General features: G+C 37.9%; 1 protein-coding gene across 1 annotated transcript in view; it reads left to right on the top strand.

The window, feature by feature from the left end:
• CPEB2 (cytoplasmic polyadenylation element binding protein 2) overlaps nt 1–19,290 on the top strand; it is a 72,021-nt gene that overhangs the window by 14,230 nt on the left and 38,501 nt on the right. The window contains exon 4 of the mRNA XM_062213184.1: nt 1,440–1,530. Coding sequence (XP_062069168.1) covers nt 1,440–1,530 — 91 coding nt within the window. The remainder of the gene's footprint in view (nt 1–1,439; nt 1,531–19,290) is intronic.

The following is a 19,290-nucleotide window of genomic DNA, read 5'->3' as shown; positions in this document are numbered from 1 at the left end:
TTAGTCTACAATACTGATTCTGGACCCCTAGCTTAAAAAGCTTACAACCCTAATTTAAACATCAAAGTAGAGTAAATAAATGAACATACTTTCAGGAAAGCTTATGTTTTTCTTCAGACTTTTAAAGGACTGGTTCTGAATCTTCCCTGGATGGTGGACCCCTTTAGAAAACCTTTGAAAGCTATAAACGTTTTCTTCAGAAAAATTTTTATATATACACTCATGTACAGTAGGTTGTATATAATCTCAAAGATGGGTTTTCCCCTAAAATTTGTGGACCAAGGCTAAGAAGTATGTTATATTAATTTTTGTGGGATTTCTTTTTTCTTTCCTCTGCTTATTTTCTGATTCTCCTCTTTCCATTTTCTGTGGTAGTAATTTTTTGAAAGCTTAAAGTAGCCTTCTGCCTTCCCCACATATACAAAGGGGCCTCAAAAAGTTCATGAAAAAGAAATTAAAAGATAGTACACATTTTCCATTTTGAAGCCCCTTCACATGTATGTGTACACACACACACACACAAGTGGAAAGGACCCCTAGGCTATTTAAAGGGGATGGGACAGGGCTTGCTCTGGTGGTTCCCTAATTTTTTTATGTACATTTAATATGTGTTGAGTAGAATACAATATAAAATCGCAGGCCTTAAATAATAAAATTCTATCTAGTAAGCAAGTGGAGGGATTGAGCATTCAAGAAACAGGATTTCTGATGATGTAAAAAACTTTGTTCTGAGACCTGGCAAAGTAGGAAACTTAGCTAAAAGTGCTTTCACCCTTTGCTCCCTCACCTGCCTTTTTTGCAGAGAGGTGGAGAAAGAAGGATTTCCAAGTACTGAGGCCAATACACAGAGTGAGATTTGAATATGAACGTTCTAGGCTTTAGTCTGTTTGGATTTTGTGTCTCATGCTTTTGATTCTTACTGTGTATGACGTTTAGGCATTCATTATTATGAAACTCAGACTACCAAGTCAAATAACAAGAGTTTGATAGATGTTTAAAGTATGGTGCAACTATGGAATTAAATTCTTCCCTTTCCCTAGACATTTATTTTTCAAGTGCCAGTGTCTCCCTAGATGTGTGAGAGAGTTTGGAAATTAAATAAAGAACTAAAAATGCATTTTGTTTGTATAGCACTTCAGGTATCTTTAAAAAGAGTAACAACAATGGAAATTGTTTTACTTAGTCTCTTAATACTACCAGTGAAATTCCATTGCTTCTGATGATATTTTAGAGATAAATGTATTGAAATTTGTCCTGCAATACAGGAGAGATTGTAACTCCTGAGATAGTGTTATTGGAATTTTCTTGGGATACAAATTAGTTGATAATAGATTAATCAAATGTCTTATTTGATATATGAGGATTTAGATTATATTTTTGTAATCATGCTTCAATAATATTGTGTATGTTCTAAATATATTTTTTTTCTTTTCTTCCAGGATCGAAGCAGAATGTATGACAGTTTGAACATGCACTCTTTGGAAAATTCCCTTATTGATATTATGAGAGCAGAGCATGATCCTCTTAAGGGTAGGTGACTTTTACTTATTTATTTATCTTTTAAAGATTTTTTATTTTTACTTGAAAGTCAGAGTTACACAAAGAGAGGAGGAGAGGCAGAGAGAGAGAGGTCTAAGGGTAGGTGACTTTTAAAAATGTTTCCTTATATAATACACCAATTTGACTACTCACCTCACTGGTTTTTGGGGGCACTAAGTAGCACCTATGTCTACTATAAAATCTTTTATTTATTTATTAACAAGAACCATTTTTTGTGAAATATCATACTTTCCCTTTGAGGCTTGATATAAATCCACCTCCTTTGATCTACAGCTTAAGAAAAACCACTCTTTTGGGATATGCTGGAGGACAAAGGGTGGACTTAAACATGTATACTATAAGTCACTTCTCTAGAGTTCTGTCGAGTACAGAAATACTAAAACAAATATTTGTTGGAATATTTGCATTCACAATTTGCAGTAGTTTCAATCTAGAATTTCTGTTGATCAATCTCCTTCCTGAGTTTTCTTCTGTTATATCATAGAATCTTGACATGGTGATATTTTGTAGTAGTGTCTTTAAGATGAAAAACAGCTCTTAATGAAATTTGAACCAAGCTGGGAAAAATAATCAGCCTGTTGATCTTACAGGATCAGTGTTTACAGATTGTTAATGGTATCTGAAGAATTTCCATCAACATACTTGTTTTCATTTGTTAGATGTTCTGTGTACAAAATAAGTTAGTGATTCTTTTACATTTCTTGATATAATATATCCTATTGCCTTTTATATTAATATGGAAAAATCTAGCAAATTGTTAACTTGAGTGATAAGAGATAGTAGTTATCTCTTGCCATACAACAAATTATCCCAAAACTGAGAAGCTTAAAGCAACAGCAAATGTGTGTTACCTCACATTTCTGTGGAGCAGGGATTCAAGAGCAGCTGAACTCTGATGGGTTCTGTCTCAGAATCCAGCACCAAACCAAAATCATATGTTACTTTGTAAAATGTCTGCATTTTTATTTCTGTAAAGTTAAGTAAGAATTCTCTAGAAAATTTAGTCTGTAAACTCTAGAATATTAGTATTGGCAGCAAGCTAGTGATATAGGGCTAAGTTGATGATAACTGATCTGATAACTAGCCATTTTGTTCTGTTTCTGGATTTTGTTTATAAAAAGTTTCTTGACTTTTAATTAATTAATTTTAATTTTCTAAAAAAAATTCAGAAGTTTTATCCATTTATTGGTATGTAATAAGTGTATACATATTTATGGGGTATGGTATTATTTTAAGATATTCAGTCCGGCGCTGCTGTAGCTCAATAGGCTAATCCTCCACCTGTGGCGCCGGCACACCAGGTTCTAGTCCCGGTCGGGGCGCCGGATTCTGTCCTGGTTGCCCCTCTTCCAGTCCAGCTCTCTGCTATGGCCCAGGAGTGCAGTGGAGGATGGCCCAAGTGTTTGGGCCCTGCACCCGGATGCGAGACCAGGAGAAGCACCTGGCTCCTGGCTTCGGATCAGCACGGTGCCATAGCATGCCGGCCGCGGCAGCCATTGTGGGGTGAACCAACGGAAAAAGGAAGACCTTTCTCTCTATCTCTCTCTCTCTCTCACTGTCCACTCTGCCTGTCAAAAAAATAAATAAAATTTTTTAAAAAAGACATTCATACATTTTGTATTGATCAAATCATTGCAATTAATATTTTCATTTCCTTATTTCTTTGAAGTGTTTGAACTCTTTTCTTCTGGTTCTTCATGAAAGATACTGGGCTATTGTGAATCATAGTCACCCACTGTACTGTGAATCACTTAACATATTCCTTCTACCTGTTTGGGTACATGTTATCCAACCTCTCTCTGTTTTCCCTCCTGCAAATCCTTTCCAGCCTCTGTACTAATCATAGTTCTACATTTAGATCAACTTTTAAAAACAAAACCAAAAAAAAATATTCACATATGAGAGAGGGACTTGTGGTATTTGTCTTTCTGTAACTAGCTTATTTGAAGTAACATGATGTATTCCAGTTCCATCCATTTTGCTGCAAATGACAGTATTTCATTCTCCTTTTTAGCTGAATAATATTCCATTGTATATGTATATATACTACATTTATTTAGTCATTCATCCATCAGTGAGCACTTAAGTTGATTCCATATCTGGCTATTGTGAATAGTACTGCAATGAGCATAGGAGTGTTCTTCGATGTACTGATTTCATTTCCTTTGAAAATACACAGAAGTGGGATAGCTGGAACATATGATAAATTATACTGGTTCTCCATAGGGGCTATACTAACTTACATTCCCTTCAGTAGTGTATAACAATAAAAAGACAAAACAGTTCAAAAGCTGGCAAAGATGTGAGGAAAGAGATTTTTGTTGTCTTTATGATTTTTTTATCTTAAGGAGTCTGAAAGGCTCCTTAGTGACTGTTAATGATTTGTGTTGATGGCTTTATAAATGTTAGACTTTGGGCTGGTTGCTGTTTGTTTTGTTTTATTTGCTTCTAGCCAACATTCAACTTAATTTTCTAACTATCTCTATATGCAGGTCTTGTTGCCTTTCAATGTTAGGCTAAGAGTTGCAATGGTGTTCACTGTTTAAGATTAGAATCCACTAGATTATGATTAAGAAGAACTTTCCTTCTTTATGTCCTTGATTTCTCTTGAAAGAAAAGTTCTTAGAAGCTCTAGTTCAAGTTCAAGTTAAGATGATTAACTGTTACCAATAGAGAATGAAAAGCTTTTTCTTACTGTTTTTCCCAGTCTTCTTTTAAAAAGGCCTTTTGAAGATACTATCTCTGTTTTTCTTTTTTCTAGCTCAGTTATAATAAAAAGTAGGTAGAAACTTATAGGACCTTGAAAAAGGAAGTGGATGCAGCACAAGACTAAGAGAAATTTAATAGTTAAAAAAACTGAAGTTCAAAATTCTTAGTTAGGGAAATTATTTTTGGCTTTGGGAAGGGGAAAAAACATGTCCACCACCACCTTTAGGAATTTTCAGAAATCTCTGTTTGTCATTGGAGTCTTGTGCTCATATGTATTATGGCAAGGATTTTTTTCAAAAAAAAGAACACTGAGAATCCTTCTCTACAGAGATTAAAGAAGATTAGTGCTTCTGCAAATGCCTATTTAAAATTATCTTATTGGGGCATTTGGCCTAGTGGTAAATACGCTATATCAGAGTGGCTGGGTTCAAGTCCTGCCTCTGCTCCCAAACCAAGTTTCCTGCTAACATGCACCCGAGGAAGTGGCAGTGATGGCTCAAGTAGTTGGGTCCCTGCTACCTTTATGGGAGACTTGGATTGAGTTACTGACTCCCAGCTTTGACCGACCAGCACCAGCCCTTGTGAGCATTTGGGAGTGAACCAGCAAATGGGCGCTTTCTCTGTCTCTGTGTTTCTCTGCCTCTCAAGTAAATAAAATAAAATGAAATTTTAAGAAGCACATTATCTTGCTACCTGAGTGCTGCCACTTAACATTTTTTGTCTTTTTCTTACCTGTACAAACTCTACTGCCTCTTGATGTATCATACTGTATATTTTCTTATCTCCCCACACTCTAATCATTACACTTTTTGTTTGAACTGGACCTCAGTAGAGGTGGTAGCAAATGGAAGAAACTAGCATTCTTTCACTCTGTACTTGTTTCTCCATCTTTGTACTCCTGATCGTTAGGACATCACTGGACCAATATACCATCTCCTCTATCTAATCCCTTTCTGAAAATCCTGACCTCTATTTAATACACAAAAATTTTTTTCCCAAAAATAAAATGAATCATGCCATTAAAAGGGTTAAAAAAAACTACCATTTAAAAATTTTTCCCTATAGGATATAACAGAAAAAGAAAAGGCACTTTGAGGATAAATTTTTTTAAATGAATTATTTTGTTTATATTATTAACGGTGAAAATTTCTAAGAGAACTATGTGAACTTAAGCAATGAGAGGTTATATTGTCTATTGCTTCATAAGAAGTTACCTCAACATCTAGCAGCTTCAAACAAAAATTATTATCTCACACAGTTTCTTTGGATTAGGACTTGGGATCTATCATGGGTAGCAGTCATCTGAATGATGAGGGCTGGAGCTGGCTCAGTCATGTGGCTGGCACAGTAGTGTGGACTTTTGGCAGAATTCCATTCATGGCCACACCAACCATGACTCAGGCTTTCCCACAATGCGGCTGCTGATATTGCCCAGAGTGAGTGATAAAAGTTCGTGATGAATGCCTCATTGCCTTACATGACCTGGTCTTAATTCGATGGCATCATTTACACAGTGTCCTAGATGCTGCAGAGGTCAACTCTGCTCAGTTTGGGAGGGATCTGATTGAGATTTGACTAGTAGGAGGCAAGGGATCAGCGAGGTGTCAAGGGGCCAACTACCACAGAGGTGAAAGCAGAGCTGTAACTGTGTTTTGTGCTAAGTGTAAAAGGAAGCACGCTGGTCAAGATGAGAGTTAGTGTCACTAGGAAGAAAAGCAGTCAGGCGGATCTCTAGAATGCAAAGAAAGTGGCAGGTTACTGGCCTGAATGACTGTACAGAAGCACCCTTGCATCCCCACCTATGCCCAAAACACTACACTACTACTTACGTCCATATCCCTACTCCCCAGTGGGTTTTACAGATCAATAGGTAACCTCCATTGTTGGATGTTAGTTTTTATGGTTCAACTTAGCTGGTGGGAGAGCCTAGTCTTAATGAAGTTTGTGCAGATGTGAAGTGAGGACAACCAGAAATGAAACTCTAGATCTGCTTAATTCCACTAAATATTCCTAGTTTTGTTCCAGACACTGGGTGTATATTGTGTGAAATGGACTGGACCTCTGCCCTCATGAAATGTGTGTGGCTTACTGGGGAAAGACATTATACCAATACAACATACTTATCATCATGGAGTATTAGATATACTGTGGAAGGAAATTAAAGTTCTTAGATAATAATTGGAAGGAAGCACCTAATTTAGATGTGGAGTAAAGGAAGCTGAGGCCTGAAACCTAAGCAGCACAGTGATGGAAAAAATACTGAGAGAAACAACATGTGCCAAGCATGGAAGAGAATGTTGCATTCAAGAAACTGAAAAACTAGTGCTGGCATAGTTTGTTTAGGGCTGCCTGGTGCAGACTGAGTAACACCTGGCAGTCAGCACTGTGGGTGTGTGCTGTCTTTTGCTCTGGACTCAGAGCACTAACACACTATTATATGCTTTCGTTAGTATGAGTAGCACTGACCAATCTGCTGCAGTTATTCTGCCCTGGTTTCTCTCTATTTGCATTCCATTTTCTGATGACTGTCTTGATTCTTGGCAAATATTGTTTTCTTTCAAAGGCAGAACAAGTGTGGATTCTTTTAAAGGCCAAGTGGAGTCTTGTAATTTTGCAGTTTTATATTTGCATACCTATTTTTAATAACATGTAATCTTTTTATATGTGTGTGGTTTCATTACCCTTAAACAAAAGAACAAAACAGTGATTATTGTGAGGCTTGCTTCTCTCCCTGCTCCTGACAATTTGAATGAAGGTCTTACTGTGTGCATTTTTGCCAAAAATTGTTTATACCCTCCCCCAAAGTAAAAGGGCAAACAAAACATTTAATTTCAGCTCAGAAAAGTTATTTGAAAGCTGTAGAAGTAAATGCTGTGTCTGTGAGCAGTTTCTGAGAAGATTTGTCTCCACAGATCATTGCCTTTACCAGTGTTCCCTGAATAATTTAAAGGAATTCAGGAAAAAAGAATTAACCTGGTTTTACACCAGTAAATGTCTAAATGCAAATGCCTTTCAAACCTCTTGTTTACTTTATGTTTTTGTGTATCTATAGTTATTTGTATTACTTGATTGCTAAACTATTTTGAGACTCCCAAAGTAAGCACCTCTGCTTATTTTAGGGAATATAGCCTCTGAGAAATGTCTCTGGCATGACAATTAAAGAACTTTTGAGTGGCAAGTGTTGTGACACAGCAAGTTTAGGTGCCACTTAAGATGCCTTTATCTTAAATCTGAGTGCCAGTTGGAATCCAAACACCTCTACTTCTGATCCAGCTTCTTGCTAATGTACCTGGGAAGGCAGTAGATCAGGCTCAAGTAGTCAGGTCCCGACTACCCACATGGGAGACTTAGATTGAGTTCAGGACTCGTGGCTTCTGCCTGGCCTATCCCCTGCTGTTGAAGGCATTTGGGGAGTGAACCAGTGGATGGAAGACCTCCCACTCTATCTCTGTCACTCTGACTTTAAAATAAATAAAAATACTACTTTTTTTTTTTTTTTTTGGTAAAGGAACTTTTGAGCTGTTCAGAGTTTCTCAGACTGAGAGTGTATTAACCACACAGACACTGTACACTGAGCATTGCAAAGTGTGTGAAGAGCATACGTGGTGAAACTCTGATACAGAAAAGTCACAGCTAGGAGCTCTATGGGAAATTGTGAGAGTCTAGTGGCATTTATTAAAACAAAGGAAAGTGCAAAATAAAAACAAACATCATTGATATACATCCCAGGGGAGTTATGTCTGCTCTCTCTTATACTGCCCTACTGAATTCACTTGGACAGAGTGGGATGCATTATCAAGACTGGTTTTACCTTTCTTCAACCTCTTATGTTTCCTGAAGTCAGAATTTTCGCAATTGTCCCAAAAAGGTTCAGAAGAAAATCACATAATACTGGAATGTCCTTCTAAAAAGATAATTGTAGGGACCAGCATTGTATGAAATGGATTGAGCCACTGCCTGTGATCCCTGCATTCCATATGGGCACCAGTTCCAGTCCCTGTTGCACAACTTCCAATCCTGCTCTCTGCTAATGCACCTAGGAAAGCAGCAGTAGATGGCACAACTCCTTGTGTCCATGCACCCATGTGGGAGACCTGGATAAAACTCCTGGCTTGTGACTTTGGCCTTGCCCAGCCCCAGCTGTCATGGCCATGTGGGGAGTGTACCAGTAGATGGAAGATAGTTTTCTCGTTCTCTTTCTCTTTATATATATATATATATCTCTCCTTCTCTCCCTTTGTAACTCTGACTTTCAAATAGATAAATAAATCTTAAAAAAAAAAACCAGATAGTTATGGAGAGATTGCTCTGTATGCTTTCAGGATTCAAATAAAATGTTTTCATTCAATTTAAACATTTATTTATGTATTTGAGAGGTAGATTTACAGACACAGAGAAGGAGATACATAGGGAAAGGTCTTCCATCTGCTGTTTCACTCCCCAAGTGGCCGCAACGGCCAGAACTGAGCTGATCCAAAGCCAGGAGCCAGGAGCCAAGTCTCCCACGTGGATGCAAGGGCCTAGGCACTTAGACCATCTTCTAATGCTTTCCCAGCCCATTAGCAGAGAGCTGGATCGGAAGAGGAGCAGCTGGGACAATAACCAGCTTCCACATGGGATGCTGATGCCATGGGAGGAGTCTTAGCCTACTATGCCACAACTCTGGTCCTATTCATTTTAAAAAGAATTAGAATTTACATATTCTTTCCCATTTACTTCATTGATTTTTCTTTTCCCTATGACCTTTGTTAAAGGGAAAAAAGTTATTATCTTTGGAATAAATTATATTTATATAGAAGCCATAGACATTTTATTAAATGTACGTGACTTTAAAAGATATACAGAGATATAATAAATAGCTGCTCAGAATTAAGATCCTTTTAATAAAAGTGCAACTTTGAAAAATTTAACTCTTGTCATCACTGAGAGTTTCTATAGACTGAAGGGAATTATGAAAATGTGTATGTAACAGTTCTTATTTTAGAAGGTTTATTTGAAATATAGGGTCATAGAGATTTTTAACCTTTTTTATTATTGTTATTTGGAAGGCAGAGTGATGGAGAAAGAGAGAGAGAGAGAAAGAGAGAGATATCTTCCATCCACTGGTTCACCTCTCAAATGCCCAATCAGCTGTAGCTGGGCCATGCCAAAGCCAGGAGCCAGGAACTCCACACTGGTCTCCCATGTGGGTAGCAGGGACTCAAGCACTTGAGCCATCATCCACTGCCTCCCAAGCTAGATTGGAAATGGAGGTGGAACTCAGGTACCCCAAGTGGGTAGTGGGTACCCGGGTATACTCCAACTATCATCTCCTGCCTCCCAGGTGCACATTGACAGGAAGCTGCACTGGAAGCAGAGTTACAAGATTCTAACCAGACACTCTGAAATGAGATGTGGGCCAAAAAGCAGCCCCTTCAATGAATTTTCTTAAAATAGCATTTCGATATACAGAATATATATGTGCTTATGGAAAGCCTGTTATTCACCACAGCACATCTTTCTATAATTTTAATTTATTTTAACTATTATTTTTAAAAAGTAACAAAAAATAATGTTGCTTGAATGAAAATTACAGTAATAAAAACAAATACTTGGGATGATTAGACTATAAATTTTAACTATAGTTTTTTTTAAGAAATATTTGAGAACTTCTTATGAAGATTTTTTTCCCCAAAGTATAGCATTTTATCCTGTTTATGTTTATTTCCTTATTACAAATACTAGCATTTATAAAGGAAATTTTAAAACCTTAGAAAAAAATAAGTTTTAAAATCAAGTCTCACAAACTAAAATAACCACTATTAATATTTTGATGTATAATTTTTCTAATCTTTCCTTTTTGATGTGTAACTTTAAAATTTGTAATATTCAAATCTCTTCCTTACTTCCAACTTGCTGTTTAGCTTTTTAAAACAGTAGTTTAAAAAACATAGGTACATAGATTAGAAAGTCAAACTAGCTCCATAGTTTATTTAGTAAAAGATAGAAGTCTTCTGCCTTGTCACTTGCTCAGATTAAGTATTCATTTTTAGATATCATGGTTGATCATCTTTAATGATTTACCCATCTTCTGATTCTCTGCTTCTCTGTCTTCTCAAATTGGTTATAAGCCCACTTTGGTTTAAACTATGAGTTACATTACTGAACCTCTAATGTAAATAATATTCATAGATAAACCTCGTATGTTGTTATCATGTAATACAACATTTTGTTTTTCATGTAACTTTGTTTTGTCCTGGAATTAATCGTTGTCTTTTTTGGTGTGTTTCCTTAGATTAATTAATTCCACAGAACTGTGAACTTATTTAACACATATGAAAACATCAAATAATCATTCAAATTGATCATTTTCTCTGCCTCTAGAGGTTTCCTTCTTATATCTCTCTGTAACTATCATTTGAGGACATCCATAATCCTGGGCATTACTTTCTCCTGTGGAATCCATGTTTTGATCTCCATGTCCTTTTCTTAATGATTAATGCCTTTGTTTTGTTGGGCCTATCTTATAATACTTTCCTGCCTATGGGACATAAATTTTAAGACACTATATATGTGAAAGCATTTTTAGTCTACTTATATAACTTGCTAGGCCGCAGATATATAACTATATGTTAATATTTTAGAATGTTGAAGGTATGATTTTATTGCTTTTAAATTCCAGGGTTGCTATGTTAGGCCATTCTGAAACTATTCATTTGTCTGATTACCTTGCAGTATGGTATTAATTTCGTTTTTCTTTCTAGACTCTTTTAAGATCTTATGTCTGTAGTTCTGAACTTTCATAATGTGAAATGTAGTTCTTGGAATACACATGTATGTATGTACTTCCCTTCGTTCCTTTATTAATTTATTTATTGAGCTACACCTTCACTTGGACTCTTAATTCAGAGATGGAGTATAATTTCTTTAATAATTTTTTTATTTTTTATTTTACTTTCTGGAATTAATGTTTTCAAGTGTTATACCTCCTACTCTCGGAATCTGCTTTTCTATTTCCCATTGTTATATCTTGTTTTGCTTTTGAAGTGATATCTCCATCTCTTTTCAACCTTTCTGTTGATTTTTTTACTTAATTTTTTGTTTTGGTAATTTTTAAGAACCTCTTTTAAAAATTCTCAGAATTTTTCTATTATATCTTTTTATTTAATCTTATGTCTCTGAAGGAGATTATAGTGTATCAAGATTATTTTTCCAGTTCCTTATTGCTTATGCTTCTTCTAAATTCCTCTTTTCTATTTGTTTTGCTATGTTCTTTTTTCCCACAGATTTTGAAGCTTTTATCAAATATCTTATTATCTTTTTATGTCCGTGCATCCAGGTAAGACACAGAAATGGGGTTTATAAGTTCTTTGTACGTAGAACTATGATGATTACTGTTAGCCAGTGAAGTGAAGCCCTCACAAGGTCTGCATCTAGGTCTTTTCTTTTGGTCTGAGAAACAGAACTGGAATGGTAGGCTTAGTTGCTAGCCTTCCTTGAAGAGCCAAAAAGGGAGAAATCTGCCTCTGATTATTTTAGAAACCAGCAAGTAGTCATCAACATTCCTATTTCCAGTTCCACACCACATCTACCCTCAGTAGATGTTATCCAGAACTTCTTATTTCTGAATCTTCCCAAGTGTCTACTATAACAAATGGCTTATTTCTTGAGTACCTTTTTATGCACACACTGGTTTAGGATTGTGTTTTCAATGACTTCTGGTCTATAGTCAGTTCCCACTCAACCATTTACAATTACAGCTTCCAGAACATTGCTGACTTGATTGTTCTGTGATTCTGTCCCATTTTCTTTGTCTTACTGGGGTTGTACCTCTTTCATACTTCCTTACATGTCACTTTGGGATGTCAGAAGAAATAAAGTGAATGCATGTGTTCATTTAATCCATGATGTCCTATTGAAAGTCACTGCAATACTGGCACAACTTCTACTTCTTCAGTGAAGACTTCCTGGCACCCCATCAAGAGTAGATTACTTTGTGTTAAAGAGTCATAAAATTATATTGCTTTTTATTCAATGTATCTTTCTCATTTAGTTTAGTTTTTTGGGTTTTTTAAAAAAATTAATGTATCTGTCACATGAGAGTGTTACAGGAGCAATGGCCATATCTATTTTTATTTTACCTCAATTCCACATCTGTCAGAATATCAAGCAAATGACAAGGGCTCAATAAATATTATTATTCTTAAAAGTTTTAAAATCATCCTATATTGTATCTATACATGTAAAATAGTTTGTATGTGTAACTATTTCCCTGCAGTTGGATATTCAGGTATTTCAAATGTTAAATAAAATTGAAGGGATTGTGTGTGTGTGTGTGTGTGCGTGTTTATTTCCATAGGATAAATTTTTTTTTTTTTTTGGACAGGCAGAGTGGACAGTGAGAGAGAGACAGAGAGAAAGGTCTTCCTTTGCCGTTGGTTCACCCTCTAATGGCCGCCGCGGTAGCGCGTTGCGACCGGCGCACCGCGCTGTTCCGATGGCAGGAGCCAGGTGCTTATCCTGGTCTCCCATGGGGTGCAGAGCCCAAACACTTGGGCCATCCTCCACTGCACTCCCTGGCCACAGCAGAGAGCTGGCCTGGAAGAGGGGCAACCGGGACAGGATCGGTGCCCCGACCGGGACTAGAACCCGGTGTGCCGGCGCCGCAAGGCGGAGGATTAGCCTGTTGAGCCACGGCGCCGGCCGGATAAATTTAATACATTGTTTTTGAGGCTCTGGATTGATACAGATGCTCATTGACTTAGGATGAGTTGAAGTCAAATCTCAGTGCATGCCTCATAAAAGCCTAAGAATAAGATCATACAAACATAGGAAAAAATCCTTAGATCCAAAGAACTAGATCCACAAAGAGCAACAGAATCAGTCCTTACTTTTTCAACTCAAAAATGCATTTGCTATACCTAACCTAAACATCATAGCTTAGTCTAATCTTTCTTAATCTAACTTTAAGATCACTTTCATTAGCCCTCAGTGAGGCAAAATCATCTAGCATCATGTTTTATAATAAAGTGTTGAATATCTTATATATTGAATGCTATACTGAAAGTTTTGTATGGTATACTTTGACACCATCATAAAGTTTAAAAAAAGTAAGTCAAGCCATTGTAAATCTGGGACTGTGGATTGCCAACTTATTTTAAGTTTTGCACCACTTTACACTGCTATTGGCAGTGTTTGATTAGCCATTTGTTATTAATTTTTTTGTTATTAATTTTTCTCAGCATTTTTATTTAAAACTCTTTTACAATGAAAGATTTTGGTTTTGGCCGGCGCCGCGGCTCACTAGGCTAATCCTCCACCTTGCGGCGCCGGCATATCGGGTTCTAGTCCCAGTCGGGGCGCCAGATTCTGTCCCGGTTGCCCCTCTTCCTGTCCAGCTCTCTGCTGTGGCCAGGGAGTGCAGTGGAGGATGGCCCAAGTGCTTGGGCCCTGCACCCCATGGGAGACCAGGAGAAGCACCTGGCTCCTGCCATCGGATCAGCGCGGTACGCCGGCCGCAGTGCACCAGCCGCGGCGGCCATTGGAGGGTGAACCAACGGCAAAAGGAAGACCTTTCTCTCTGTCTCTCTCTGTCTTTTTTTTTTTTTTTTTTGACAGGCAGAGTTAGACAGTGAGAGAGAGACAGACAGAGAGAAAGGTCTTCCTTTTCTGTTGGTTCACCCCCCAAATGGCCATTATGGCCATCGTACTGCACTAATCCGAAGCCAGGAGCCAGGTGCTTTCTCCTGGTCTCCCATGCGGGTGCAGGGCCCAAGCACTTGGGCCATCCTCTGCTGCCCTCCCGGGCCACAGCAGAGAGCTGGACTGGAAGAGGAACAACCGGGACAGAATCCGGCGCCCCAACTGGGACTAGAACCTGGGATGCCTGTGCTGCAGGTGGAGGATTAGCCTAGTGAACCGCTGCACCGGCCCAATGAAAGATTTTGTAACCATTAGTTAAATTTGATTGTAATGTTGATTACATGTATTTTTTTTTAGTACCAGTTTTATTAGTAACTATATGATACTTTTCCTTATCAGATGATTAATGAGTTAAATTTAGTATTTTTTTTTCTCTTGTAATTATACTTACTTGAAACAGAAACTTTTGATAGGCTGTATATCCCTTGGCTTTTTTTAGTATATTTTCCCCTGTTGATTGGATAAAGTTAAAATACATAAATATTGTTGGGTGAGCAAATACACAAGAGGATTTTGATTTAAGAATGAGTTCACTAGAGTGATTTCAATTTTATCTAAAGTAGACTGATGGCTATATACTATGTAGGTAAGGAATGATTATGTTGCTATTTTGGGATCTAGTTCTTTGGATCTCAGGGTTTTTTTCTGCAATTGTATGATCTTATTCTTAGGCTTTTATGAGGCATGCACTGAGATTTGAGAATGAGGTCAGGGATGACTGTCCCGCCCCTTGGATGTGAGCAGAGATTGAGCTGGATGGCACGAGATTGTCATCATGCTGCTCAAAGTGGTATGCAATTTAAAAGTTAGGAACTGTTTTTTTTTTTGTTTTTTTTGTTTTTTTTTTTTGCTTTTTTGACAGAGTGGACAGAGAGAGAGAGTGACAGATAGAAAGGTCTTCCTTTTCTGTTGGTTCACCCCCCCCAGATGGCCACTATGGCCATCACGCTGCACCGATCCGAAGCCAGGAGCCAGGTGCTTCCTCCTGGTCTCCCATGCGGGTGCAGGGCCCAAGGCACTGGCCTGGAACTGTTTTAAAAAGCATTCTTTTTATTTATTTGAAAGTTAGTGTTAGGGCTGGCGCTGTTGACTCACTTGGTTAATCCTCCGCCTGAGGCCCTGGCATCCCATATGGGCGCCGGGTTCTAGTCCCTGCTGCTCCTTTTCCAGTCCAGCTCTCTGCTGTGGCCCAGGAAGGCAGTGGAGGATGGCCCAAGTGCTTGGGCTCTTGCACCCGCATGGGAGACCAGGAGGAAGCACCTGGCTCCTGGCTTTGGATTGGCACAGCGCGCCGGCGGTAGTGGTCATTTGGGTGGTGAACCAATGGAAGGAAGACCTTTCTGTCTGTCTCTCTCACTGTCTAACTCTATCTGTCAAAGAAAAAAAAAAAGTTAGTGTTAGAGAAAGGGAGATACAGAGAGATCTTCCATCTGGTGGTTCACTTCCCAGATGGTCACAATGGGCAGGGCTGGGTCAGGTGAAAGCTAGGAGGTCCATCCAGGTCTCCCATGTGGGTGCAGGGGCCCAAACACTTAGGTTATCCCTTGCTGCCTTTCCCAGGCCATTAGCAGGGAGCAGGATCAGAAGGGGAATAACTGGGGCATGAACTGACACCTATATGGGATTGCAGCCTCGCAGAGTGAGGCTTTACCCACTGTGCCACAACAGTGGCCCCAGAGGAAAAACTTTATTTGGAGAAAAAGCAGAAAGCAGCACTTTGGCATTATTCCTCCTTCCTCCAAATACTTAAGGAACTTAGAGATGAGCTAAAATGAAAGTTTTGTGATTTTTCTACTGACTTAAAGAGCATTTTTCCCATGCCCCATATACAAAAACACCTTTAGGTATCTGTACTTTCAGTTGAGTCCATGAGATGTTTCATTTGTACATTCAGCAAATGCTTGAGAGCCTGTTGTGCTGGGCTGCTAGGAATACAGTAGAGAAAGAGTCAAAGTCCTTGCCCTCATAGATCCTCTGGTTTTAAAGAAATACAGAAACAGTAATAAAATATTAGATAATAGTCATTACAATGAAGGGAAAAATACAGTGTTAGGAAGATACAGAAAGAAAGAAGCTGCTATTTAGGAAGGATGTTCTGTGATTCCATTGCTCAAAAGCCTGAGGGAGATTAGGGGTGCAAGCTTTGATTACATCTGGGCAAATGCATTCGAAGCAGAAGAACGAAGTAGAAAGATCCTCTGTAGTGAATATGCCTGGCATGCATAAGGAAGAGCAAAGAGGCCAGCAGAGTTAGAATGATAGAAGATTAGGTGCCAGATACTTGCTCTAAATATAATCTGGTAATTTACCTATTTGAGAGAAGTTTATATACAGTTACCATATTTCTTAGTGTTTTTAGTTACTGCGATGTATTTTTAAAGCAATTAACATGTATATATATCATGTAATAAATATACTGTAGATCCTGTAGTTACTCACTTATACCTAAAAATCAACGTATGCTTTTTAAAATATTTATTTTTAAAAGATTTTATTTATTTTTTTTAAAGATTTTACTTATTTGAGAGGTTGAATTACAGACAGAGAGAGGGAGAGACAGTTGGTTCATTCCTCAGATGGCTGTAATGGCCAGAGCTGAGCCTATCCAAAGCCAGTAGCCAGGAGCTTCTTCCAGATCTCCCACATGGGTGCAGGGGACCAAATACCTGGGCCATCTTCCATTGCTTTCCCAGGCCAGTAGAGAACTGGATAAGAAGAGGAGCAGCTGGGATGTGAACCAGCACCCATATGAGATGCCAGCAACGCAAGTGGAGGCCTAGCCTACTACGCCACAGCACTGGCTCCTAAAAATATGTATTTTAAATTACATAGTATCTTGATGTAAAAGGAGAACCGCCAAGAGGTAGTACATACACATTTATTTATAGATATATTAAAACTGTTATGAAATTATGCTTTATCATATTTTCACATTAAGCAATAACCTGGTGGTTCAATTTGCATATACATTATATACATGTTTAATTTTGCATAAATTTATTACTAATGGACTTTATTTGTAAGTTTAAGTTCTGGGAAAACAGAAATCTTAGAAGTAGATTTAAAAAGATAGTTTATTTCTCTTAAAGAGACATTAATAGTTCAAGTAATGTGGTAATCTTCATGGATCTATATCTTCCACACCCAGTCTCTGCTTCCTAGTCTAATGTGATTTCTTCCATTTAGCCATTATATCTGCATTCCAGCAAGCAGGATATAGAAATTAGAAGGCTTTCCCTTTTAAGCATACTTCCTAAAAATTGCACATGCAACTATTATTTGACATCTCATTGTCCAAATCTTCCACATATGGGCACACATAGTTACAGGGAAGGCTCAGAAATGTAGTTTTTACTCTGAGCAGCTCTGTGCCTATATATCATTGGATGTTCTATTGCTCGCAGGAACAGATGATATTACTGTATAACTCAGTCTCTGCACCTTGCAAACAATGGGGAGAAGCTGGAGGTATATAATGCATTTTTTTCCTCTTTGTCTTTTTTTCTGTATTAAAGTTTAGCATATCTATTATACTGTTTAACCATGCTGTGACTTTTTTTAACTGAAAAATTTATCCTGTGATCTGCTATACATACATTTCTCTAAGGTAATGACTAAGAGTAGGGAGCCAAACTGCTTAGATTCAAATCTTACCTGTGTTACTCACTGCTATAGCATTGGACACCTTACACTGTATTACAGTGTCTTCATCTTAAAATGAAAATACAGTAGTATCTAACTCAAAAGATTGCTCTCAGAAGTAAACAATTTGTTGTAAATAGAAAAGCTCATGGCACATAATAACCCTTCAAATGTTGTTAGTTATTACTATCAATTATCAGATTCTTAGTGAAAGTACTGTTAATAATACCCTAAGTAAAATCACTGTACAGGCCGGCGCCGCGGCTCAATAGGCTAATCCTCCGCCTAGTGGCGCCGGCACACCGGGTTCTAGTCCCGGTCAGGGCGCCGGATTCTGTCCTGGTTGCCCCTCTTCCAGGCCAGCTCTCTGCTGTGGCCAGGGAGTACAGTGGAGGATGGCCCAAGTACTTGGGCCTTGCACCCCATGGGAGACCGGGAGAAGCACCTGGCTCCTGCCATCGGATCAGCGCGGTGCGCCGGCCGCAGCGTGCCGGCCGCGGCGGCCATTGGAGGGTGAACCAACGGCAAAAGGAAGACCTTTCTCTCTCTCTCACTATCCACTCTGCCTGTCAAAAAAAAAAAAAAAAATCACTGTACAGGTTAACTTGTAATGATGTATTAATATCTTCACTGCGGGAGTGGAAAAGTGATATGATAACTTAAAGCCTAAATTTTATTATTTTACTTTGGAGCATTTTATTAGTTATATTAAGAGGATTTTTCCTTTGTGGAAGCTATAATATTGTAAAACATATATACGCATATATGAGTGTTCCTTCACAAGCAGGTATCTTTCTTTTGAACTTCCCACATATCTGACATCTTTTAAGTCATTCAGAGCTAAGATGTCAAAAAGCTACCCATCAGTAAAAATATTTTGTTACCTGTATCTTGGGATAAATAAAGTTAACAGTGAACTTATTAGAGAATGATTATGTGGTAATTTAAAGTTGAATGTCTCCCAAGATGGAACTAGGCTTCAGAATTTGTTTAATTACTTTTCTAGAAAGTCTGGCCTGAAGCCTTGAGTTTAGTATAGTAACGCTCTGTGTTGTTTATATATACCATACTATACCTAATACTTTTAGCACCTGGTAAATTTCATTGGAATTGTCCATTTGTGTTTTTCTCCCTTGCCATTTCATAAGCAGAGTCTCTGTCTTATTTACCTTTACATCCTACATATTGTCAGTATGGAAGACTCAATTTGTTATACTGAAAAACAAGCCAAGTTGCCACTTTTGTAGTTTGTTTTAGTATTTACATCTCAAGTCAGAGCCAACAGTAAATTTTTTATGGCCTTAAATTGTTGTCTAATTTTGGTCTTCTATAGCAAGATGTTTAGAAATAGGCTTATTTCCAAGAAAAGCTACAATACTTGAAAGTAATGTTCTATTTGTTGAACAGCTTCCTGGCTCCTTCTACCTCCTTTGATTATCCTCCTGTTTCTTGATACTAAGGCATCACAACAAGAAACTTAATTATGTGTGTTAGAGTATGAAAACTTTATTCAACACATTATTTAGTTAACTAATGTCATAAAACATGAAATTCAAGGGTAAATAAGAGTTGGTTAATTGTCTTTTTGAAGGACAGTAACACTTACTGCTTACTGTGTTGAGTCTAAAACCAAGTATGCCATAATTCAATTAGATCTCTGAAGTGTGTTGTCTATAGCTGTATCTCCCTCTCATATAT

This window comes from Lepus europaeus, chromosome 16 (genome assembly GCF_033115175.1).
Source record: "Lepus europaeus isolate LE1 chromosome 16, mLepTim1.pri, whole genome shotgun sequence".
In the NCBI taxonomy this organism is placed as follows: domain Eukaryota; kingdom Metazoa; phylum Chordata; class Mammalia; order Lagomorpha; family Leporidae; genus Lepus; species Lepus europaeus.
Note: the sequence above shows the minus strand (reverse complement) of the source record. Positions and strands in the feature narration are given on the sequence as shown.